The sequence below is a fragment of the Myripristis murdjan genome, chromosome 13 (genome assembly GCF_902150065.1).
Source record: "Myripristis murdjan chromosome 13, fMyrMur1.1, whole genome shotgun sequence".
Classification (NCBI taxonomy): domain Eukaryota; kingdom Metazoa; phylum Chordata; class Actinopteri; order Holocentriformes; family Holocentridae; genus Myripristis; species Myripristis murdjan.
In genome coordinates this window covers 23,306,732-23,333,223 of record NC_043992.1, presented here as the reverse complement: position 1 = coordinate 23,333,223, position 26,492 = coordinate 23,306,732, and the positions used below count along the sequence as shown (strand labels likewise).

Genomic DNA, 26,492 nt, shown 5'->3' with positions numbered 1-26,492 from the left:
AGATCTGTGAGTAAATAACAGTAAATAATCACTGTGTGAACAATACAATGATTGGTGACTTGACCATAGGGTTGTCAGTCAGGTGAGTAGTCAGTAACCACATAACATGTATGTATGTATGTATGTATGTATTTATTTATGATTTTTATAGTATAGTATTCTTGTTAAATCATTGTTTTATGCCTTGTGTTTGGTGGTGAGTGAGTGACTGAGTGAATAGTTAAGAGTCTGCATATTTTCATGAAACCAGACTGGAGGCTGTGTTTCAGCGGTCACATGAAGGCCGTATGGAGGTTTTTCACAGGATTTGTCTCAGGTCAGCCTGAGAACCGGAGCACGGCCGGCAGCCAGCACACACGCGCGCGCACGCGGAGGCGCTACCCTTCAAAATAAAACGTTGCAACGTTCGGACGTCAATTTATTTTGAAAGTTGTGACCGGAAGTGGTCTGTTTATTTTATGTGGCATGACAGCAGTTGTGCCGACTTCTTGTTGCTGCCGCTTTTCAGGCGTGAGAAAAATGTTATCCGCCAGCTCGCGTCGGAGTCTCCAGCAGTAATTTCAATTCAAATGCAAAACTTCATTAGACAGTGGACCGGACACTTGCCATAAGTTCAAAAGGTAAGGAAATGAGACGGTTTTGACACTCTTCTCAAGGGAAACGTCATTAGACAAGAACAGTTATCTTAGCCCAACTTCACTAAGAGTGAACACAAACTAAAGTTACCAGCATAACAGATTTTGTGTTGTAGTTTAAACCGAAATGTTTGCCCGGGTTACCTCACTTTTCCTGCACTGAAAATAAACAGTTACTTTTTAAAGGTGCACCAAAGTAAGCGCAGTTGTGGACAGTCTATTTTGGCCACTTTGGCTTTTTTGGAAGCTATAAGGTCGCACAATGAACAGGAGGGCATCATTTATTAGCACTGAATCGGATAAATGTTTTGTTTGGGTGTTTTTCTCAGCTGCCACAGTCTCCTCTTTCTTCTCTCGCTCCGCTGACTAGCTAAAGCAGAATGGAAATTGACTGCTGACGAGGTTGTTTATCCCCTGAGGAATTCAGTATTTTTATTCGGGCCGTCACGGATGATTTGATCATTAAGTCTTGAATTTTCTGCAGAAAACGGAACTGCTCATGTAGTTCGTCCTTCCTCGTCTGTCTGAAAAAAAAAAAAAAAAACGTAAACGATCATGCATCATGCACACGTTTGTAAACTATTTGTATAAACAGGTGGACTTTTGACAGGTGCTCATTTAAACCCAAACTGCCTACTGTATGCTAGAGTACACAAATCCACTCATTTATAATGAAGGGAGGTTATTGCCCCCCACCAACGCCACCATCACACACACAATATTTTGTACTTTTTTGCTCTGACTCTTAAAATAAACCCAGGACTCGCTCAGAGATGGTATCGGTAAGTTTATAGAAGGAGTTAGCCGGATAAGTGATGGGTAGTATGATCAATAGTGAAACTATGAATCCTCCCATGCTGTGTGTGTGTGTGTGTGTGTGTGTGTGTGTGTGTGTGTGTGTGTGTGTGTGAGAGAGAGAGAGAGAGAGAGAGAGAGAGAGAGAGAGAGAGAGAGACTATCAGTACAAGTGGAAACTGATAATATTTTTTTCTGCAGTTGTTTCCTCTTAATGCTAACAGAACGTCTGGAGCTTTAGAGCAAAGCTTTGGGTTTTTTATGTCGAAACATTTTGCTTGATTAGTCTGCTCATCCACAGACCCGCAGAACAGGTATTCTGGTAGATGCATGTCAAGAATTGATTGAATGACTCAGTGGGCCAACATACAGCAATGAAAACAAAATAATGAGGCCGGTCTGAGCAAACAAATTCTTATACTGCACAGGTCCCACTGAAACTACGCAGAGCTGTCAAGGAAGCTTGATAGATTTATCCTTGTTGTCTTTATTGGAAATTGTGAGCCGGGTACAGGCCTTGCCAGGGTGAAGTGCACGTTTCAGAAACCCTGACTGTTCATTTGAAGAACCAACAACTCATCGCTTCTGGCACCAAGACAAAAAAGAACCACAGAAATATTTGTTCTTGCACAAATAGGACTGAGTAAGCCCAGGACTGTCCCTTTTTGACCCTTAAGTGGGAACTGGGCGACTACATAGTCTAGTGTTACAACATGTCAAGGACTGAACTTGCTATAGGGGTGAATGTCTCTAGTCTTGAATATATAATTCCTGTGGCTGCTAGGACTGGACAGTTAATTGCAGTTCTGTAGTGTTGAAATCACAATAAAGCCAAATGCAATATCCAGAACACAGGAGCTGAAATTTACCACTCAAAAATTATTGTAGTGCTATAGAGATGCCCTGGCCTACAAATTGTGTTCTCTAGATGTGACAAAAATTGCTTGGTGCAGAACCCAGCAAAAATCACATCATCATTTTTAATATATAGCCTATATTTTTACATTGAAAGTGAGAATTACAATGCAAAATTGTCATTCCCACTAAAACTGTGAACACATCCATAAAATGTGTCATTTTAATTTCCGTATTGTTCAACCCCAGTGTCTACCAGTAATTACAATCAAGACAACTGAGTCAATTCAGATTCACACGCCTGAGTCAGATGAAGGATGGTATATCCACCAGCCATGTGACCTTATCCAACTTCTCCATCTCTTCAGAGTGACTCCTTGCATGGACTGATGTGTGAGATCTTTTTGTTTGAAGTCAAGTTGCAGCTGAAGGCTTCGTCCTTGCCTCAGTTGTTAGACATCATGGCCTGTCTGGCTTTTTCTGTGGCCTTCCTTGGCATGCTCCATGTCATTCGGCTTCCCTCTTCTGTCTTCTTTATCTCTCCCTGTCTCTCGCCCTCGCCACCTCTCTTTCTCATACACTCACATGATTACTCGCCATTGAGTCACTCCATAATGAGCTCAGAGGAGGAGGAACTCACTGGTTCAGAGGATACATCAGACAGTCTGGGCCTGCAGTCAAGATAAACTGTTATAAATCACAGAGCCTGAATGAGGATTGCAGTTATGAGAGAATTCTCAACCAGAGGCTATATTGAAGTTAAGTTGTAGTTATAAAATCCACACTGAGAGCCTAAATTTTCAAGACAGAATGAGAGAGCATCCAGTTTGGTGATAAACTTGCGGTTCTTGACACAATGAGACCAGACTGTTGACAGAGAAACCTGTGGTTTTCTCAAAGAAAGGAAAGGTGTTTTTGTAAATGACATGAATGTCCCACTCTTATGTATAGATTAGTCTTTCGGCACGTTATATTATGCAAAGTTGGGTTTCTAAAACCCATTTAGCCCAAACTGAGTGCATGTAACATAACTGTGAGATCCGTGCACATTACACAGACCCATAGAAAACATGCCAATGGCCCATTTTGAGTCTTGATCCACAGCTTGAAACACACTGGTGCAGCTAGACAGCAAGGGGGGAGGAGAGAAAACAGCAACAGGAAGAAAACACAGATAGCATGGGCAGGGCCAAAGCTCTTTTCTTGTAAGTATGTGGTGTGAGCAGTTTGGGCTTACAGTAACATCAGCTAACCTTGTCAGACACTGTGTGAAGAAAAATCCATCACCCTGTGGACATAAAAAAGTTCTGTACCCATCTGTGTCAAAAATTGCTGTGTGATGCAGGCCTACAAGCTGTGCCTCATTTGTAGGCTAACACAGGATGTGTCCTAGAGTGTAGATATGGTAGCTTGTAGTGGGCTTCCATGGTAACCTGTGAATTCTTGAACCCTGGAGGGGGGATGTGAGTACACACATATGCACATACACTCATACCCAGAGAATAGAGGCAATTGTCAGTGGACATTTATTTACTGACAGGACTGAGTCACTATTCAGTTCTAATTGAAAGAGGGCTGGAAGCTGCAGTGTGTATGATGGTGGGTGTATGAGTCATGTCCCCTGTGGGTGTATGGGTCTCTGTGTGTTTTTGTACAGCTATGCTTATGAAGGCAACACCTTGGGTGAACTTGAGGAAAATATCAGAATAGAGCAGTTTATTTGATGAGTCTGAAATGGTTGCAGAGTGAAGTTGAAGGTTATGCTATGGACTGAAGAGGAGATAGAGGTGCACATCAACCAGGATCAGTGTTATTTTTTGGGTTGCCAAGAAAATGAAGTGGTAACTTAGTGCTCTGCCATACTCTGGTGGTGCTTTTCTGTCTTTGCTGTCCTCCACCTTGCTATGTTTAAAGTTATGGTATATTTGAATATTTTGTAGTTAAAGATTTTTAGTTAAGTTTGAGATCGATGTCAGTGGAATGTCCTTGGATGGAGAATTTCACTGCGTGCTTATCATTACTGAGATTTTTGATAAGATATGAGAATACTTCCTGCCCATCCTCCCTCCCCCCTCTCTTCTCTTTTTCACTCTCTCTCAGTCTAATGTGAGGTATGATGTACAGTTTGATTTGTGAACGCTTTGGTACTAATTAATAATGATGACATGAAGTGTAGAAAAGTGTAGATAGTGCAGTTTAGGATAGAAAAGGGTAGACAGTGGTGTAGGATAGAAAATACATCAAAAGATTACAAAAGAAAAAGTGGACTATGCCTATTCATAATAAACACTTTTTAGTTTTTTAGCTCTTTGACTCAAGCTGGGGCACATCCACGTGTAGCCATCAGTTAATCTAGAGGTAAGTGTTTGTACTGGTGAATTTATAGAGATAAGTCCTGATCAGTGAGGCCTTTTCACAGGAAAGGAGGAAGCATCTCTTTCTTTTTGTCTCGTTGATTACCGGATTCTTAAGGTCAGGAGTCAGTGCGTTCTCCACATTGTTTGTCTATTAGTGTGTGCTAAGAAATGATGACACCAATTTGGAAAACTGCTTCCTTGCATTTCAACCATACCTCAGAGACGTAACTAAATCAAAAGTGTAACTTGTTATAGGCAAGACACTCTCAGCTTCGCCCAGCACTGCACAGTGATAGAACAGAAATAGAGATCTTTCATATTGTTGATCATTAGTTTGTTGTATTGACAAATAAATAAATAAATATGAGAGAGATTTGCCTTCTTGACCTCGCTGTCATGTTTGATTAACTGACATCATGAGGGATTAGATGAGGAAGTGCCATAGACTCCAATATTAAAACTGCGCTATAAAATACCTTCTCAAGAGTTGGATTAATCACAGTTACAGCTTGAAATCATCTCAGTAGCTACAATAAAACACTTCCCACGGCTCAGCAATGCGTTCTTACCTTCGCTTTATTACTTCAGAATGAATGAAAGTCAATCAGCAGAGCAGCCATTCACCTCCATTCATTTTATGTCATGTAAACAGTGACGGTTAAATGTATTTGAAGTCCTTTAATACATGCTTTGAAACTATGGCTATGACATTTTATTCAGTACTATTCTTAAAATGGTATTTTTATAGCAGACTTTTAACGCTGGAGTCTGTGGCATTTGTGCATCTAACCCCCTTCACGAAGTCAGTTAACCAAACATGGCACCGAGCTGAAAAAGGGGAATAATTTGCAATCAATAACAGTAAAGCTAACATTGTTGCTAAGACTTCGTTAGAATAGCTTGTGCCTCCATAATGTCACATACCCATTATAATTAGCCTACTACCATCAAAACCTGTTCAGATCAGTCAACAAAGCTACTTAACAAGAGGTCCTTAGTCATTGTAAACTTTTAATTGAAAAAATTAAATACTGTGTGGTGAATGTGTTTCGGACACATGTTTTTATATCAGACACTGGACAGACAGACAGCTCAGATGGACATTGTATTAATTCTTTATAAAGTGGATGCTGATGGTCTTTTAGAGTAGCTTGAGCTTTCTCAGAGACTGGGTGGTAATATGAGGAAAAACCTTGCTGTGTGCCACCTTTTACACACTTCATATGTCAGTGGCCTTAAGGCTTAAGAATCATTAAGAGTTCATGGACATTTCCTCTTTATTAGTGAAGTGAGATTAACAAAACCATCAGTCTGTTGCATAGAAGGAACATGTGATCCTGATATTTTGTACTATATTATCATGTGTGCACTCATAAATTGCCTTTTTCCCCTCTCCTACTGACCACAGCCTGATAGTATAGCTTTATTATAACTTTGTAGCGTGAATTGTGTTCTTTCTGGATGATGTATATGTTGATATGTATTCACAGAGGAAGTCTCGTTCTCTCACATACTGTACATATTTACACATTTTCTGTCACTCACACCTCCTAGTAGGCAGTTTATTTATCAGACTTGGTGTGTTAATTTGTGGAGTACATATAGGAGGGAAGGCCAGTCATGTGTTTGGTGAGTGTTAAACTATTTAAGCCGTTATTTTTTGGTACTTGGCCATATGCCTTTATTTTATTTATTTATTTTATTTTTTGTTGTGTTACCTTTATCTTCAATGTGTTAAACCGTTGATGTGGTGTGGGGACAATGTGTTACATATGGAAAGAGAAAGAGAAAATGAAAATATACAGTGATCTTTAGGCACAGTGCTGTAAACAAACACGCAGACAGGAGAGGGTAGTAAATATTTGCAATTATTTATGTCTCCTGTTGCATTTTTGGTGCTGTGCCAGTATTCTAGCTCAGCACTTACTGAATGTCAAGACAGGGAGAGACAGCATGAAAGGACTGAAAACACTACGAGAGGTCAGGCTGAGAGAGGATAGTGGACAGTGTTATGTGTGCACTTTGAAACTGAGGTCATATCGAATCCGACTACAGCCTGCACAACCAATATCAATAAAAATGCAGCTTCCTGGCAGAGCTCAGTGCACTGCATTTGAAGAAAACACATGAAAACGTACATTTCACATATGCGTGCCAAATTCATGAAGATGTTTTCTGAATTTGTGTGTGTGTGTGTGTGTGTGTGTGTGTGTGTGGAATTGAAAGGGGATATGAGGCCATGGAACACCTACATGTGCAGTAACACCACGTCTGTGCACACAGACACAGACACACACACACACACACACACACACACACACACACACACAAACAAACACAAACCCACATGTACAAGTACACATACACAGAGTTTCAGTAGTGAATATTTGTATTAGAGTGTGTGACCAGACTTAAAAAGTTATCTTTTATTGATCCCTGTTGTCTTTTACATTGAATCCTAATTCCATCCAAAGTATTAGGAGCTGGCCCCCACCTTGCATTTCCTTCCCTCTTGTCAGTGAGCATGTGTGTGTGCGTGAATATGTGTGTGTTTGTGTGTTCGCCTAGGCAACAGAATGCTCCATTGTTAAGGCAACACAGAGGCTCTGTTATTGGCAGGCTTTGAGAGGGAGGGGGGAGGAAGGAGAGAGAGAGCTAGAGATGGAGAGCAAGGGTGAGAGTGGGGAGTCTTATGAATTGAAGCAACCAGAGAGCAAAATGCTGGTCTGACACTGCAGAAAATGAGAAAGCACTGGGGAAAGGGAAGTCAGTAGTTGCTGAACAGTAACACAAGTTTTACACACACGTCTATAAAACTTGTGGAGCACCTCCTTTTTTCATGAAATAGAAAACACTTGGTGAATATATGTGTGAACTGTAATGCTTTTTGTTGATTTCATGTGTTAAATCCAACTTGAGTCACCGAGAAGAGAAATAGATGTACGGAGGAGACGCAGGGATTGTGCTTTCTTACTGTGTCCTATTTTTGTAGAGTGCTTGACCACATCTCCACACATATTAAACACACACATAAACACAACCTCCATATTCCTCTGTATTCATGTAGCAGTGGTGTGCCGCTGCAGCAAGGAAATTAACCACCACTGCAAGAGAAAACGGGAAATTAAAATAAATTGTGTCTTGCAATTAAATAAAACTTAAAAACTTACTCTGTTGTTTTATTAGTAATTATTATATTGTGATTAAGAACATTGTCAGCATTAGAATCTCAATTTGAAGCATAACTTAGGCCCAAACAGCGACGGATATGGGACAAAGGTTGAATTATCAAAAGCACCAACTGCATAAAAAAAATCCAGAGGAAACACTGCACTTGTACACATACACAGACCACACAAGGCTGAGTAAGACGTTTATGGACCAAAGTGCTGAAGTGTAAATTTGTGCCTGGTCAAATATGCTGAGGCCTGTCAGTTGACTGTGCGTGTGCCGATTTAGGGATTCAGATCAGTCATATTTTCCACTCGGACATGCAGTCTGTTAGTAATAGGTCGATGGTGACTGAGCAGCAATCAGGCAGTATATCATCAAGTGAAGTGTTTGCTGTTTGGTCTTGTGAGTTCCTCAATTCGAAAATAGGAACTGCGTTTGATCAGGGAGAAACAGAGTGAGAGATTCAGACTGTCCTTGTGCCCTGTGGTCTCTGACCCGTTAGAGGAAATATTTAACAGGAAATGAATTGCACTCACCCACACACTCACACACTCACACACTTGTGCATCTTATTTCTTAGGACATTGTTTCCTGAATTGCATAGTGTGGGTCATTGCTTGTCGGGGCTCCACAAACCCTCCAGTGCCCTCCAGTGACCTCATGAAGTCAGACTGAAGTAAGGTTTTGAAATATGCTTCACTATATGTATGTATATAATTCGCAATGCAAGTAAGGGCAGAATTTATTACGCTCTATCTGAACCAGCCTTGAAGAAATACTATGCAGGAAGCTACTTGTTGTATTTCCTTGTTGTTTATTCAAATTGCTTTCCCACAGATTCACCATCAGTGTGAAGGACACGCATGGGCAGAAAGCAATATCTAATAACAATGATGATGGATGATGGATGATTGATGTGTTGACAAACAGGAACTCTGTTACCTTATCTGTTAGTACAAAGGCCAACTCAGCAGCATCGCACCTCATCCCCTCGTTGGCTAAAGTTGACTCGAATTTTTGAACAAGTGTAGTGACTATGCCAGTATGTACCTGTAGGGAGACACGCTCAGAAAAATTATTGCCAAGATTACCAATACTTTGACTGCAATAACAGTTTTATTTTCATCTCACCATTGTCTGTAATCCATATGCAAAATCCATCACTTCTAATAAGTTCACAACAAGATCTGTTACTTCTAAGCTTCATTTTAATGTTACCCAAACTCAGCCTTTATCATACACCCTCTAGTGTTCAGAGGTAAATTACACCTTAACAGTAAATCAAATACAAGTGACCTATAAGCTCTTTTTGCTTCACTATTTTTTGTTTGTTTTTTACTGAGTCCCCTATTGCCTAGAAAAGGTAGTCTTGCAGAGTGCACACTACACTGTTGTTCAGGACAACTGGGAACTGGGAAACTTCCTGCTACTGGAAAGCAGAAATCCATTTGAATGTCAGTCTATCTTGCAATTGTTAGTTGGAGACTTGGGACTCTGAGATCCCCACCATCTAGTTCTGCATTGTCTGTAAAGTAGTCTGTAACACACCAAGCCAATGGTTGACCAGTGTTTGGCCGTCAGTGAGCGTCTGTGGCCCTGGTTTTTGCGGTGTGTCCCGCACCATTGGCACTAGTCAGACCCCTGTTGGTGTTTTTCAGGACGATTGGGCATGAATCGGCCCCGATTGATGAGAGAGATCACTCTAATTGGCTGTTCAGCCAAGCAAATTAGCGCACAAAAGGAATTATTTTTTGGCTCTGCTTTTTCCTGTTGTCTTCCACAACCAAAAGACCAATGGCTGACACCCTGCCAGTGCCATTTGCACCTTCACATCAGACATATTCTTGATTAGGAGTAGCCGCTGTATGTTACAAAACCGTCTGTGGTCAGCGAGAAACGCAAGATCTGGTTTGTTTATGGTCTGCATTCTTAGGTTCTCTGGTTTCCCTTTTTGAACGATGAAAACTGACTACTGCTAACTGCTGGTGTGTTTGTTATTTTCTGTCACGCAGTTGCAGAATGCACATGCTAGTTGGCCATTGGCTGTAGTATTTGCAGTGTGTACAAGTGCAACTTATACACACTGCAACTGTGGGTTGCACTTAAAAGTATAAGTGCAACCCGGCGATGTGAGGCATCTCAGCAGTCGGCCTTTGTTGCCACTAGTTGTTTGATGTCGGTTTGGTGAGTTTGGTGAACATCTATTACGATGTTCATGATGTGTGATAAGAACATGTATTAAGTTTTGAATGTACCACAACCCCCACACAGATTGGCAGAAAGGCTGACGGAGGAGGCAGAAGCAGGGAGACTCACCAGTCATGGATAGATACCAGTCCAGTGAAGTGATGATAGAGTGTGGTTGTTCAACAATATTTTAAAGGGCAAACTCCTGCATAGCGTATCTTTAAACAGATCAGTTACTCAGCTTGAATCCTGGCTGTCAAGATGACCGGGCTTTATGTAGAAAAATAATTTCAAACAAACTCAATTTTGAGTGTAAATGTCGCCCCCCCCCCTGAAATTGTGCTGTTTTTCAGTGTTTGGGTGAAATTTAGACCTAAGTGTGGTTTTGATAACAGTGTAAAACTACACCTGCAGTTTTCATGAACTAAAAATATCTAGTTAGAGCGTATGTTCTTTAATGGTGTGGTAAGGCATATTAGTGTGCAGTGCAGCAAGCAGTGATCAAACGAAGATATTTATAGTTATTCATTAGGCAATAATCATAACCACAATGGCATACAGTAGGAACAGCATTAAAATGATTGTAAATTACAGCCCCACCAACATTATAATATACTAATTAGTCTAACAGACAAAACATTTTGTATCAACTTCATCACATTTCCATGAATTGCAGTGTTTATGAAATATAAGATTGTGATATGCAAATGAAGTTTTGCCCACATTTCTATCAGTTCGCTGTGCCTCTTTATATAGTCATGATAGGTTTCATAAAACATGTGCAAGCAGTATTTTGGTGTGCTTAATTCTTGTCAAAGTGTGACAAAACGTCTCAGTTGCTTATCTTGATAGACACACACTGTAAGGTGTAAACAGGCCAATTTTCTGCACAGACTGAAAACAGTGAATATAAAAAGCATGGGAGGAAGTTTGGGGAAGGGCAACTTAAAACCAGCAATAAAGTAACTAAGTTGTGAAATAGGAAGTTTCTTAACTTTACCAGTCATTCTTATAGAATAACTGGTAAAGTGCATGTGTCAAGTATGTGATCAGAGTGTTGGTGGCACTGTGTTCTAGCTCAGCAGCTGCTGTGACCAAAATATCCAAAAATAAGAGGCATATAGAGAGAAAAAAACGGACAGAGCAAAGTTAACCCGGCCCTGTGACAGTAAATGTACTTGTTGTAGATAGTCTGTGTGGCACTTACTGTTTTTGTTGCAATAATCATTTTCAAAGTTTAATTCCATAGTTAAACAAAGCTGTTTCATTTTCAAACATTTTTTTTCCAGACATTTACGTAGTAGCTGGAATTTGTTCCTCATAACTGAACTTGTTTGGCCCTCCTACATAAGCTTTTGCTTACAAGCATGCAGGTTTGCATCATGTGGCTCATGGGAGCTGGTATTGTCCACTCTCTGCTAATCAGGGCCCAGTATTGTGACTGTAATTCACGTGAGGAGAACTTCATCCAAGAAACGCCCCATGAGCTTAGTCAGGCTGTTTGAAAAACCCCATTAAGTGCATTATTCTTATCCGGGGACATGCCACATTAGAACACCGGTTTAAAAAGTGGATAATGTGCTGCTAAAGGCTAAGAGATGGTGAAATTTTTAGGGAAGCTGATTTTTAATAGACCCTTACATCATTTAAGTATGAGTTAATTCAGTGAGTCAGTGTGAGCCAGTGTGTGTGCAAATACTTCTTGTGTCAGTTACACTTCCCCCCGGTGACCTGTTCGGTGTCAGTAACCATGTGCTAGCTGCCTAAAAGCAGTAATCTGAGGTTCAATATGTTTTCTATATATTATGTATTCAAAGTGAAATCCTAGAGGGAGACTGCAACACTTTTGTTTTCAACAGAAACTCATTTATTGTGAAGATTTATTGTGATACATCACGTTTCGACATGTGTTTTTGTCAAAAGTAGATCATAGAGTTGAAAATAAAAAAGGACCCATATAGTTGTAGATGAATAGGCTGAAATGTGTTATGGTCCAGATTTTTTTTTTTTTTTTTTTTTTTTTTTTTGGTCCATGTGTGTTCAAGCTGTGTACAGACCAAAGACTGAGCACAAGCTCTACTGAAAAGGGTCATTTTAATCAGCATCAAAGCTTCAGATTATTTAAGCAGCTTCCTCTTTTACAGAAGTGAGAGTCCGCCCCATCATTGTATTTTATTGCACATAATTTACTCCAGACAGGGAGAAGTAGATAGATGATTATTATAATAAAAATTATCGTCTTTATTTATGATGCTTTTCAAAGCTGAGATAGAAAACACTTTACAGATGAAATTTTAACAGTAGAAATAAACAAAATAGACATTCAGAATAGCATGTAGGTCAATTGATAAAACAGGAGAGCAAGAGAAGGCACTAAAAAATAAACCAGATGAGAAAGAACAATCACATAAAATTAGGTTGTTAAAAATGCTTTAAATGAGGTATAAGGTCTGATTTCCACAGGCTCGTCATTTCACAGTACATTTGCTCTTAATGTGAAGGCACAGTGGCCTTTAGTTCTCAGTTTGGACTGTGGAATGACTAGCAGACCCTTGCTTGACGGTCTGAGGCAGCTATTTGTCTTGCAGGGAATTAAAAGGTCTGAGATATAGCAAGGTGCTAATCCATTGAGTGCTTTGAGATTGATAGGTAAATTTTTAAAGTATATTCTACATTGAATGGGCAGCCAGTACAGCCAGTCTAGAACAAAGGTTATCATTCTGCCTTGATCTGGTTAAAAGCCTTGGCAGCTGTGTTCTGCACCAGCTACAGATGGGAGAGACAGTCCTGGCAGAAGCAGGAGTGACGAGGATTGCAGTTGTTTGGGTGGGTTGAATCACCTTCTCAAGGTCTGCAGATAATAAAAATCACAGTGTTTTGGAGACGGTTCTCAACTGGGGTGAGCTAGCCTGAACAACTGTCTTGATATGGTTCATAAAGTGCTGATCAGGATCCACCAGAACACCCACTGATCACTATAACTGAGAAATTGTGAGCATAGACACATGAACATATTCTGTCATACAAAAAAATGTGTAGTTGTAAAATCCAGGTCACAGAAAGTTATTTACAGTGGTTCCTAATGTGGGGCCAGAGACCTGAAAGGGTCTGTGGGAGGTCTTTCTGTGTCTTCGGAAAATGAGAACTAGGTTAATTTGCCCACAAGTTAGCACAAAGAGAGAACGGAAGGATGAAAATTTTTTTGTTAGAGGTTTAAATGTTAGCTCTCTACCTACCGTAGACCGTTATTTATCTCCATAGTAAATCATAAATAAAAATCTCATGAAATACCCATGGTCTAATCTTGTTGGAGTGTTACACCTGAAAAAGTCGTGGATTCTCAGTCCTTGAATGTGACTTTCAACAGGCAGAATGACTTTTACTATGTTAATACTATCTGACCAGAGACAAATTTCTCCATCTTTTTTCTAATGTTTTGCACATATTTGTTTTTTTTTTTCTCTTCCACAGGTTGTGTGAGCCATGATCTGAAGAGTGAAGTCTGAATTCTGTCTGCACTCGCATACATACAATTTGTACATGCTTCTCTCATACACACAGATAATGTCGCAGTCTGAAATGTGCGTATCCGTCTGGGACTGGTTGAGTGTACTTCACCTAGAACAGTATTCCGAGGTATTCAGAAATGCCGGGCTGGTGACGTTACCGGAATGCCGGAACCTGACTCCAGATCAGCTGGACAAGATGGGAATCACCCTGCCGGGACACCAGAGGCGCATCCTGGCCAGCCTGCACAAAACACACCTTCCGCATGCCAGCACACACAGTGAGACACACCCTGAGAGAGTGGAGGGAGAAATGGCATGTCCCAAACCGTTGCCAAGAGACAGACCCGTGCCTGTCCCCCCAGGAGAGAGACCCAATCTGAAAGAGAGGGAGAGAAGACAAGGAGATGGAGAAGTGAAGCCTGTACCCAGAGAAAGGGAGAAGCCAGTCCCGAGGGAGAGGGTAGTGTCCCGGCTGAAGGAAGAGAGTATAGAGACTGGAGAGAGGAAGCCAGTTCCTAACGAGAGACCAGCAACAGTTGGAGCAGGAAAGGATGGGGAGAGGGATGGAAGGATGGATGGAGAAAAGGAGAAGCCGGTGCCTAAAGAAAGAACCAAGTACCGCACTGCTCCCCCTTTGGATTTTCACCCAAACCCACTTCTCTCTCCCACTTCAGACCCCCCGTTACCTCCGATCCCCCCACGGAGCATGCCGAACTGCCCCCCACAGCGCTTCACCTCCACTCTCAGCCCCTCATCCCCGTCTCACACCCCTACCTCGCCCAAACTGGACCGCCGTGTGGCTCAAGCCCCAGCTGTCCCGAGCCGATCCCCCCCACACAGTTCCACCACTACCCCTACACACAGCCCTCTCCACCCTCCTACTTTCCCCCCCCTCCAAACTCGGCCTCAGACGTTAGCTTTTCAGCAGGGAACCGGTGACACAGCGAGGAAAACATCACCCGTTTCCCCCATCACCTCCCTTGTCTCCACTTCCTCCTCCTTGTCTTTCTTCTCAGCAGAGACGGGCGAAGACAGGAGTGCACCACCCCTCCCTCCAAAATCTGGGGCAGGACCAAAAGCCCCTCCACCAATCCCACGACGGCTTCCTGTGCAGCCTGCCAGGAGTGCTCCCTCTCACAGGTAAAGTGTTTAAATGCACACATTGATGCTGCTCCAAAAATCATCTGTTGTTTCTAATGACAGCTTGTAGTTTGCTGTTGTTCTCATTAGGGCTGGGTGATACAGCATATCAGCGCTGTAGCAGTACTGTGATATGGGAATAGATATCATCTGAGATTTTGATTATCATTGTGATATGGCGTCTCTATCATCTTATACTGCTTTTCATGGCTGTTAGACTTTTACTACAGTATCATCACAATATGGATATCAGGGTTTTTTTGTCAGCCAGATACTGTGATATTTAATTTTGTGTGAACATTGCCTTGCCCTTTCTTGTATATTCCACTGTGTGCATCGGAGTGTGTGAGTTTGTGCTTGTTACAGTGATTTTTGACCTCAGAGTAATATGCTTTTTGTTTGATTTGCTAGGATATTACAATAGTAGTCAAATGAGTCATTGTCAGTGATGTGAGACACACATAGACCTATTAAATGCAAAACATTCAAGGATCCCAGCCCTGTGGAATTTTATTGTTTGTTTTTAGTGGTCAATGCTGACATCTATTGTACAAAATGGTGGATTGCATCTCCTGCAGGCTTGAGTGGTAGCTGAGAAAAAATGTGATTTGTGACTCCTTGAGACTTCCTGGAATTAGAGAGCTGGTGCTCATTGGCTTTGACAAAGCAGACCTACAGCCTATTGGCTGACTGAATCCTGCAGCACTTATACAACGCTTATGTAGACACCAGTGTGACACAGCCTCTGCAGGGGTTATATTGCAATGGTCTGTGAAGCTGCCGTTTCTTTTGTGGTCATTCATATCTAGCCGCACTGGGTTGTGTGTGTGTGTATAAGTATACCTGTATGTGGGTTTGTTGTTGTCAAGGGCATCCTGATAACCAGGTTTTCACCATTTGTTTAGTTTCATGTTCAACATGCTGCTTTTTGTATGTTTTCTATCATTTTTAGAGTATTGTATATGCATGTTTTTTGCATTACTATTTGCACATATTGTGATGTATTGACAAAGTTATGGAGGTGTTAATGCAATGTTAGTCTTTTGAGAGGCTACATGTTCATAGCTGGCTGACCTTGTTGAACTAGCTAAGCTGATGAGCAAGTTCAAACTGTGGCAGTCCCTTACTGTGTTTGTGTGTGTACTTCCTGCTCAGAGCACACAGGGAAAAAGCACAGTGTTTCAGTTTCCTACAACTTAGTAGTTACGCTCATGTGTGTCGTCACTGATAGAAGAAAGCAAAAGCCCTGCATCAGGTTTGGACCTGGCCCCCGTTATGGTTAGCAAATTGAATGCACTTTCAGACTCTGTGTGGTTTACAGACACAGTAACTGTGTAGAGAGGGAGGAAGTCACAAAAGAGAGTGATACAGAGCTATTTAAATTCCTCACCTGATAGACTGTCAAAGTGTCACGCGCAGAGAAAGGGACAAGAAGGAAACACGGAAGTGATTTATTACCAGGAATTACCTTTTAAGTATTTTGCTGGGTCAGTCAACACGCACACACACACACACACACACACACACACACACACACACACACACACACACACGCACACACACACACACACACACGCGCACACACACACACACACGCACGCACGCACGCACGCACGCACGCACGCACGCACGCACGCACGCACGCACGCACGCACGCACACACACACACACACACACGCACACATACACACACACACACACACACACACACACACACACACACACACACACACACACACACAAAGGCACGTACACATGTGTCTCTTACCACTCTGTTTCCTTGTCTGTGCCTCTAGTTGCCTCCTCCCCACTTATGGTGACTCGGTTGTTTCCTCTTCATTTTCTCCCCTCCTCAGCTGTGCTTGTGTGTGTATGTCTAACGTTTGTTGTTCCTAAGCGTTGGAGGAGACCTGTGGAACATGCCAGGACAGGTAATTTGGATACAAATCATATATATCCCCCATTTCTCATCTACCTTCCTCTCTCTCGTACCTCTTTTTCTCATGCTCTCCCTTTGTCTACCCCCTCCCTCTCCTCACTCTGTGTTGATGTTTCAAACAAGACAGGCTTTCTTTGTAGTTGTGATTATGTTCTCTGTGTTGTGTCGCTGAATAGGAAATGAGCTACTGTTTAGGTGAGTTTCACGTTGTTTACAAGTTTTCCTTTTATTTTGATAAGAGTAGGTTAAGTTGTGATAAGCCTCAGTCTCAGACAGTGAAACTAGAAATCCTGTTGGAGTCCTTGGTTGTGAAAGTTAAGAGACCTACCTTACTGTTGCCTGTGGGATTTTTCTGAATGATTTGTGGTCTGGGCAGTTGTCACAGAATCATGCTTTTTCTCTACATCAGTTTTTTGAGGCAACAAGGATGCGCAGGGTTGTTCTCATCTAGAGTAGGAGTTTGTATATAAGATAGCCTAATGAAAAAAGCACTGGAAAGATTGCCTTGCTTTGCATGCAAAAGATGTGTGTATGTATGAGTAGGTTTTTGGGTTAATAGCAGTAGACTTTGCCAGTTTCTCAGACCAAAAAACAACAGAGAAGCAGAGTAATGTGCTTGCTTATGAATCTCATCTGTCAACACCATATGACTAATGGATCCATTAGTCGCTACTGTCAGGTGCTTTTGCTGTGTTCCATGGCTTAAAGCACAGAAATATGCACACATACATACACTCACACACACACACACACACACACTCACAGCGTGGGAGGAGAAAGGAAAGGTCATTGTTTGCAGCCTAATGATGTCTCTGGGCTCGCAGAGAACAGGTTAAATATAGCGTCCAGGTCGCAGACCACTCTCCGCACTCTTCCTCTGAGACAAAGGAGGAACTGTATCAACAGGTCAGTTTCCCTTCACTGTGGGGCTTGTGCAGCTTTTTTTGGTTTATTATCAAAGAACTATTGAGAAGCTTATTACATATTATCCAAGGACTCGTGTTTAATTTAAAGCATCGTGCCTCAATTTTTTTCAGGATAAAATTAGTTTCTCATGATGGTACCCAGGCTTATTAAAAGTATCATGTCATGTGAAGCTCCATCAGAGAGCGGTCAGTGGACCATGTTTCATAAATTTGTACAACAAAGGTAAAACAGAGCAGCTAGCAAAGACATGAGCTGTGTCCCAAAAGCCTGTTACATAGTAATACTAAACAGTACTTACTCTGTACTCATACTCCATAGTGTACTGTTTTGGGAGTTAGTATGATAGAAATTCAACATACTACAGCATTTTTTACTAACAGGAAATTAGGCAACTCATCCATGTCATATGACCTATGTCAGTAACAGCTCACTCAAAATACTGTAAACACACTACATACTCAAAACATACTCAAAACTTGGTAAGAATCTATTTGGCATATGCTTTTGGGACAAAGCTATGGCCCCCCCTTTAAATACCGCTTAAAATTAAACTGACAGTAGAATACAGTTTGTTTCTATGTCAGAGGCAGAGAGAATAGGAAAGTGCTCAGCTCAAATCTCAGCCAACTTTAAAACAAATAATGGTGCTTCAAGCCATAAACTGACCCAAGGTGCTCCTGAAAAGGTTCAGTGCTCGCAAATAAGGTAATGAACATACTTTGTTATTAATTTGCAGACATGCTGCACTAATGTCCACCACGTATTTCAATGACGTGCCTTTTTCATTGGTATTAACAATACGTCAGAAGATGATTTTGAAACTTGTCGGTTCACAACATGCTGTGTAAGGGTTTATGAATGACTTATAGCCTACATGACAGTCGCAGTCTAGAGTGAGGTCCACAGCTTAGCAACATTAACAATTTTTGTAATGGTACAGATCAGATCCAGGTGAAATAGAATTTGCAAATAATTTTCAGTGTTTGTTCTTAGAAAAGCATCTTGGAAACCTACAGGGTGGGGTTCAACGGGACAATCAGATGGAATTGAGCAAGTGGTCCGTCACAGAGAGGTAGAGAAAAGTGGCTCACAGCTGCTTTCCTGTGATTGTTAACATTTCTGGCGCTTGTCTCATTGACCAATGCAGCAAACCCATTCCCGCTGGCACCCAAGTGGACTAAAATAAACCATTACAAGTGTTAGCACATACAGTTTGACCCATATCTGGTATAGATATTTAATTATTTACTGAAACAAATATTTGTTGGACTTTTTCCATATGATATTGTCCACAGTGCGTTAATGTGATTAAATTTGTGTCAAGCCATTGAGCCAAGCAATGTGTATAATGTTCATGATTTTCTAGTCCCACTGCAAGTATAAATAACCATCATTGTGACTCAAAAGAGAAGGAAATTGACAGAAGGGGAACTTTCACAATACTGGGTAAATATAAAGCAGATCTTTGTGTTCACTCAAGACTTTCCCAAGTGTGTGTGTGTGTGCACAAGCATATGTGTATTTATATATGTTTATATAGACTTTATGACATTGTTTGTATGCTTTGAATATGTCTTAATGTGTGTTGCACATATGTAAACAAAAACAACAACAAAGAAAAATCACCTCACTGCTGCAGTGCAGATGATTGCAAGAACATAACGGCATTTAGTTCTTGATGTTGAGTATTTTGTAAGCACAGAGGTTACATTATACAGCTTCTGTGCACATTCTCTGTCTGACTCAGCTAAAGGGCTAAAGACATTTCATACCAAATCCTATTTAGTACTGGCAGGCTTGTGAAGATTATAAAACAGTTACAACAAAATTTTCAAAGTGACTACAGCATTTTGATTTTGCTCAAGGTGTTGCATATGTTGTCAGAGAGGTCCAATATATGCATGTTATATTTTGTTTGAGAAATGCAGAATCTTTCTTGAATGACAGCTAACCACTATTAAGAGATAGTACAGTGCACTATCTATTTATCAGGTTTTACACAAAGGTGAAGTCATATCTTGAGTACCAGTATTTATTAATCAGTATATCAGTATTTATAAAGTTGCTATTTTTTTTTTTTTTTTTTTTTTTTTTGTCACTGTAGAATCTCTTCTTTGCATCACTGGTAAAAAAATATAACCCAATAAGAGTATAGTTGAGACAGGTTCTGCAACAAACACTCCTGCTCCAGTAGATAATTGAAGACAAAAAGCAAGTTAGGAAGGAGATGATACACAGGCAGACACTGAGCTCAGACAACGTCACCTGTGCTTGCGCCGTGCACCACAGAAATGGAAACACGCCACAAAGCAAAAGCTGACGATCTATAATGTTCTTACCACACATCAAAAAGCACTTAAGCTGATGCCTAATATTGTTACAATGAAATTTGCCCTCCAGTGCCTTCACTTCCATGTATGAGCAGCTGTTTTCCACTGTCTCGATGATTAAAGGCGCCCACAGACTGCAATAGAAACGTCTGCGACTGATGGCGCTCTGTGGCTTTAGCATTTAGTGCGCTATCTGGCATTCCTCTCTGCTCTGTTTGCCTCTAGGCTAGTTTTGTCAACATGGCTGTAAATTGCTTAGCATATTTTTAATTATGTCCAATAGTGATGAAAGAACTATGACAGTAGTAGAAGTAGCCAGTGTAGGCTACTTATTCTGTGGTCAGGGATTGATATTTTTAATGGTCAGACCTCTCCATTTTGGCAGATATGTCTGATGAGGTTTAATTAATTATGATCACAGGGTGATTAGGCTATTGTAGGCACCCACTGGCTGTTGATAGGATTTGTGGCTATGACATTTAATATATTCCATTAACATTCATAAAAACCTATGTTCTATAATATGTAGGGTAGCCTACAAGGTTTTCACCATTACCAATTTTTTCAGAGGGTACAGAGGATAATTACTGCTATTAGTAGGCATTTTTTTAACCAAATAATCAATATAGGACTGTGCTTTGTCAGACCTGTTACACACCTATATTAGTGTCACCGCTGAAGAAAACCCTCAACAACATGCCACCATCAACTTATATAATAAGTAGATTTCTAGTAGATGCATTTGCCCACAGGATTAGGCTGACAGATTAGTGGATGTGATATATTAAGAGGATGTTTGATCTTTGTTGCAGGCAATTCATGTTGAAGTTGGAAAAGTTTAGAGTTTGAGAAATTATATGGGTGTGGATAGGCTAATAAGTTTGAATATGAAGATTATCCTGCATGTTGTAGGCACACCACTGTTGTCTTGCACTTATTGTGTGTGGCCTATTCTGTGCTTATTTATAGACTGGACACAGCCTCTGAAAAATAACTGAACTATCAGTGTTGTAGCTGCTAATAATGTTGAAGGGTTAGGGTTAATATACAGGGTGTCCACAAAGTCTCTTTACAATTTAACAAATTTATTACAAAAGCAAATGAATAGACAAATCTGTGGAAATTATTACAAAATGAGGAGTAGATATTGAAGTTTTTTTTTTTTGCCTCATTTAATACACCTCTATATGGGCACCATTAGTTGCACGAAGCACATCAAGACAGTACTCGATTTCTTGCCATGTTCGCTGTAGCACAGCCTCATCAATGGTGGCAATGGCATCAGTGATCTTTTGCTTCAGGTCGTTGATGACTTTGATAACCACTGTGTACATAGAACAAATCTGATTAACATATTATCTTTTAAAGAGAGCTTCCTTAGATCCCTCTGTCATAAGTAATTTTAGACCCATTTCTAAGCTGCCATTTTTATCCAAGATTTTAGAAAAAATTGTGTCCACTCAGTTGATGTCTTTTATGAATGACAATCAAATTTTTGCAGCCGACTCTGGTCTGTACTCCATTTTAATTCTTCTCGATCTCAGCTAGGCCTTTGACACAGTAGATCACAATGTTCAGCCGTCTGAAAAACAGTGTTGGCATCTGTGATGTGGCACTGGACTGGTTCATCTCATATTTGTCCAGTAGATCATTTTCGGTTATGCTTGGAGATGCCTGCTCCTCTTGTGCTTTTCTTGTTTGTGGGACCCCTTTTATTCACTGTTTACATGTTACCCCTGGGGCAAATCCTGCATAGTTATGGTATCGACTTTCACTGTTACGCGGACGATACCCAGTTGTATATCCCGTTAAAACCTGGTTCCTCTGATGTTTCGCACATTTTGTCCTGTCTGTCTGTAGTTAAAAATTGGAAAATTTTCTTGAGCTGAATGACTCCAAATCAGAAGTTATCATAATTACTCCCTCCAACCCCAGTGCGAGCACCTTAAACGATCTCTCCTTCAGTCTGGGTGCCCTGTCATACACTGTTTGTACAGAGGCCCGTAACTTAGGAGTCATCTTTGACTGTGGATTGACTTTTAATACTCAGATAACTAAAGTAATGAAGTCTTGCTTTGCACACCTCCGACAACTCTCCAAAATCAAGTCATTCCTCTCTCCAGCAAATTTAGAAAAGGTCATCCATGCTTTCATCACTTCCAGACTTGACTATTGGTTAAGCACTTTATTCTGGTATAAGCAAGCGAAACATCTGAAGACTGCAACTGATTCAGAATGCTGCCACCAGGCTTTTAACTCGTAGCAAGAAAACTGACCACATTACACCAGTCGTAGCTGCCCTCCGCTGGTTGCCTGTGAGTTTTAGAATTGATTTTAAGATTTTACTGCTTGTTTTTAAAGCCTTGAACAGTCAGGCTCCTGCCTATATTAGTGAACTGCTAATTCCGTATGAGCCTGATCGCTGCCTGAGATCTTCCAGCAGGGCCCTACTAGCCGTTCCTAGGGCCGAGCTCATCACTAAAGGGGACCGAGCCTTTGCCGTCTGGGCCCCTAAGCTGTGGAACTCCCTGCCTGGAGATCTCAGGCAGGCAAACTCAGTTTCTTCTTTTAAATCTCTTCTTAAGACTCATTATCGCATGGCTTTTTATTAACCAGTGGTTTTTAATGTAACTTGTAGTATGTTTTTTATTGTTGTATGGGATCTTTTAGTAGCTTGTTCTATCATTGTTTTATATGTATTTATTTGTTATTTGTTTTATTGGAAAGCACCTTGTAACCTTGGTTTGGAAAGGTGCTATATAAATAAAGTTATTATTATATCTCATCAATTACTTTTGTAATAGATTTTTTTTAAATTGTAAAGAGACTTTGTAGACACCCTGTACATTGAGGTTCCTTATCAAGAAAAACGAAACTTGAAAAAACAGAATTTCTGGCATTTTTCTATAAATTCTCTTTCATGTCAGAAAATGCTTTGGTATGCATTTCTTATCTAATTGAGCTTTTTTGTTTTAAAGCCCTGTTTTTTAATTTTGGATTTTCATTTCAGAATAGGAGATGGATTTAGACGACGGTACACGGGTTGAAAACGATACATCTTGAGTGTGTGTGAGAGCAAAATGGATAGACGAGTAGACCAGCAAAGAGGGCTCTGCTATGTGTGTTTCTTGGCTGGTATGGATAGATGAGGAAGTGAGAATCTGTTCTGGCTGAATAAATGAGTGTCAGTGTCTGAGTAGACTTGAATGTGGTAATGCTGTATTTACCACAGTGAGATTCCCGTCTAATGCAGTGTGTGTGTGTGTGTGTGTGTGTGTGTGTTAGGGTTGTACTTTACTGGAAAAAAATTAACACTGCAGTCATTTCGGTCAGTATTGCTGTTGCACTGTGTACGTGTGTGAGTTCACTGTGCTTATGTGTGGGGACTGTAGGCCCACTGTATGTATGTGTGTATGGCTGTGTGTGTGTGTGTGAGTGTGTGTGTTTGTGTGCATTTAGAAGACACTGAGAGGTATGCTGTGTTTACATGGCAGTGTTATCTCCCAGCACGAGGCAGGTTTGGACTTGCTGCTGTTAGCCAAAGGTAGAGAAAGAAAGGCGGAGAGCAGAGGGACTTCAGGTTTGACTCCGCAGATTCAGTGTGAATTCTGGAGCTGTTCCTGAAGACGAGGGCTGTAGAGCTGAACGGTTAAGCTTTTGGCATGCAGGCAGAGATGTGGACCAACTCCAGCTACCAGAGTTATAGCCAGCTTGAACAGCAGCCACCCTCTTGAGGATATAGGCGCATGGTTCTATGTGTGAAGATAGAGTGTGTTTTTTTTTTTAGACCAAATTCAAGGGGTTGTTCTTTTTATTTTTAGTTTGCTGAGAAAATTGTTGCTACTGACACTAAACTCACACACAACTTTGATGACTGCAACCTGGGAGTGAAAACAAAATGCAGTCAGCCTTCTAGTTTTTTCCTATGGAGTGAGAAAAGAGAAGACAGGAGAGGAGAAAGGGATTCTCTCTGGACAAAGGATGTACAGAATCAGCCGTCTCTTTGGGCTTTTTAACCGACCTCTCGTTACCGTGGCGACAGAGGACTCCTCTCCGGCTCTTCATGCTTCCTCCGTTCATGTGTCCTCTGCCCTTCCCTCCCTCAGCCCTCCTCGCAGCAAGACAGCCATTGATGAGACGCAGATAGAGCAAACTCCACACGTCCCACCCCGCATCAGGACGTCCCAAACAGCAGAGAGCACACAAGAAAAGACGCAGAAACCAGCGCAGTCTGACACAAAGCCGGCTCCAGCTAGGAAGGTCCCCCAGCCTCCTCTTGAGAAAAGTGAGTAGTGTATACTAAGAATTTTACAATTAAATCATCAAATTTTTATATGACCTTTCCCTGCTTTAAGATGCCTGTGGATATACGTATTAAATCTTCATCATATAGATGACAGTTTGCGTACTTTGTTTAGGAAGCCTAAAGGGGATACACATGAAAGAAGTGTAATGGTGGGACTAACTGTGCAAGTGGTGGGATATTCCACAGATGTCAAAGAGGAAGACATTATTATACCATCTTGAGGGAAGGACAAAACTTAACTTTCTGTTCACTGTGAATAAGTTGCTTATTCCCCTGGTATCATTCTTAAGTCACACACTAAAACCCTAATCTTACAAAAATAGTCTATTTTGTCTATTATAAATGCCTACATTGACGCAGTGGCAAAAATATTACAATATGATTTCCCGAAGTTGTCTGCGTCCTGTAAGGTAGCACAAGGTGCCTGGGTAGTTTTACCAGTTGTTCCACATTCCACGGACCTAGTGCTGAATTAATTTAAATCCATGGCGATGCTTGACCTAAATTTGTCTGCACATTCAGTCCCTGTGTCCAACAGGGTCTTTATGCAGTTGAGCTGTAAAGGTTTCTCCAGGACAATTTGTTATGAAATGCACTCACTCGGCAGTAGCCTCAGCAGACTGTGCTTAATATCAAAACAGCCTCTCTACAAATCATACAAAATCAGTTCAGCTGTTATGATAGGAATACATTTGATTGTGTTATTTGCTTTTGTGTTTTTGAGATAGCTTAAGTTACTGTGTGGATGTAGCAAAAGAGTTTCTCCATAGTATTGTTCAACCTGTCCTGTAGTGCCTGCGGGAATATGGCTGTAACTCTGCCACATATTTGATACTCAATATTCAGAGGCACAACCTGAAGGACCAGTTGTTACAGGTGTGAGAGTCGTACACACTGACATGTTCACACCTGGGATCTGCACACAGGGACGATGCAAATTTACATTGCAACATTTTACTGGTTTACACAAACATATGAAGCTGGTGTTCTTTATATATATGTTATAAAGATATATTGAGATACATAAATATTAAGATACGTAAACACACATGCACACAAACACACTTATAATAACTGTAATAAGAGTTACAGATACACAAAAATGCGTGCAACAGCAAGATACTTAAACAATAGACAATGGAAACATCCATTTTATACTCAATTTACAAAACCACAGATAAACAAGCAGCGCGAAGATGATGAGAACCACAAGTGCATGTAGTTCTGACTTTATTTCAGCCATCGTTTGAGCTGTGTATTAAGGTCCCTCATGACTTTAATGTTATTTCGGTTGGCAGTAGACTCCATTTACTGAATGTGCTGACTGCCCGAAAAAAGTCGTGCTCTGTCTGATTGTGCAGTTACCACTTGTTTTACTTTCAAATATGAAAATTGTATGAAGCTTTCAAAACTCAGAAGTGTTTTAATATATGACAGTGGTGCCATCTCTCTGTTTTTTTAGGTTTGCATAGTCACTTTGTTAATTACTATACTCTAAGTATGCGCTGTTTACGCTGTTTACTTGCACTTTAATAACCTCTGATAGCCTGATATCAATGTTGCCACGAACAAACCAATAATTTTAACATAATATTACTATTATTATTGTTAGAACCTAATTTTCCCACCAGCAGTTTCACCAACAACAAAGCATGAAAAGTCTGCCATCTTCTTATTCCTCTTTGACTGATCAGTAGGTTACTTTTAACACTGTGGAGAGATATGACGATCCTAATTATATCAGTAAAAAAATGTTCGCTGACATCTTTTTTTTTTTTTTTTAGATGACATCAACGTGTACGCTCTAAGCTGTCAAGATCTGAGTTTGTGCAGATAACAAAAGGCAAAACTTGAAAGGAGTGAGATGTTTACATGCCACTGTAACCTGGTTCATTTCATAATAAGCCAAGCATGTTGACCGCGTTTCTTATCATCAGAGCCTCCCCAAGTTATTCTAACCCAGTTATGCTGTTTACATCTGCAGACACAAATCCAGGTCATCTGAGTAACCAGGATCAGAACACAATTATACGTCCACAACAAGTGTCACCAGCACTTTAGAATCTGTTATTCTTGCAGGAAATGAATTTCTTACTTTGGGATTGAGAAAGTACCACTGCTAATTGCACTGGTTTATTTAAAGGAAAATTCCATCTCAGCATACTCCTACACTGTATAACTATAATTATAATTCTATAATTCACCTTTGCCTTTACCTTTTTTCCTTTTTTCCTTAATTTGCCTTGCCTACCTCTGCTCCAGTTTCTGTTTCTCTGAGTATGCATATGACAGTCCTCAGAGAATCCTGTAAACTTAGTGGTGGTGATGAAATAAATTT

At 40.7% G+C, this 26,492-nt stretch overlaps 1 protein-coding gene across 4 annotated transcripts in view; it reads left to right on the top strand.

Moving 5' to 3' along the window:
- Positions 1 to 489: 489 nt before the first annotated feature.
- Positions 490 to 26,492, top strand: part of arap1 (ArfGAP with RhoGAP domain, ankyrin repeat and PH domain 1) — a 66,586-nt gene continuing 40,583 nt past the window's right edge. For 3 of the 4 annotated variants that reach the window (XM_030067028.1, XM_030067027.1, XM_030067026.1), the window contains exons 1-3: positions 490 to 620; positions 13,475 to 14,652; positions 23,955 to 24,133. In XM_030067028.1, coding sequence (XP_029922888.1) covers positions 13,544 to 14,652; positions 23,955 to 24,133 — 1,288 coding nt within the window. In that variant the 5' untranslated portion in view covers positions 490 to 620; positions 13,475 to 13,543. Of the gene's footprint in view, positions 621 to 13,474; positions 14,653 to 16,444; positions 16,584 to 23,954; positions 24,134 to 26,492 lie in introns of those variants that run through there. The other variant, XM_030067029.1, reaches the window with a different exon arrangement.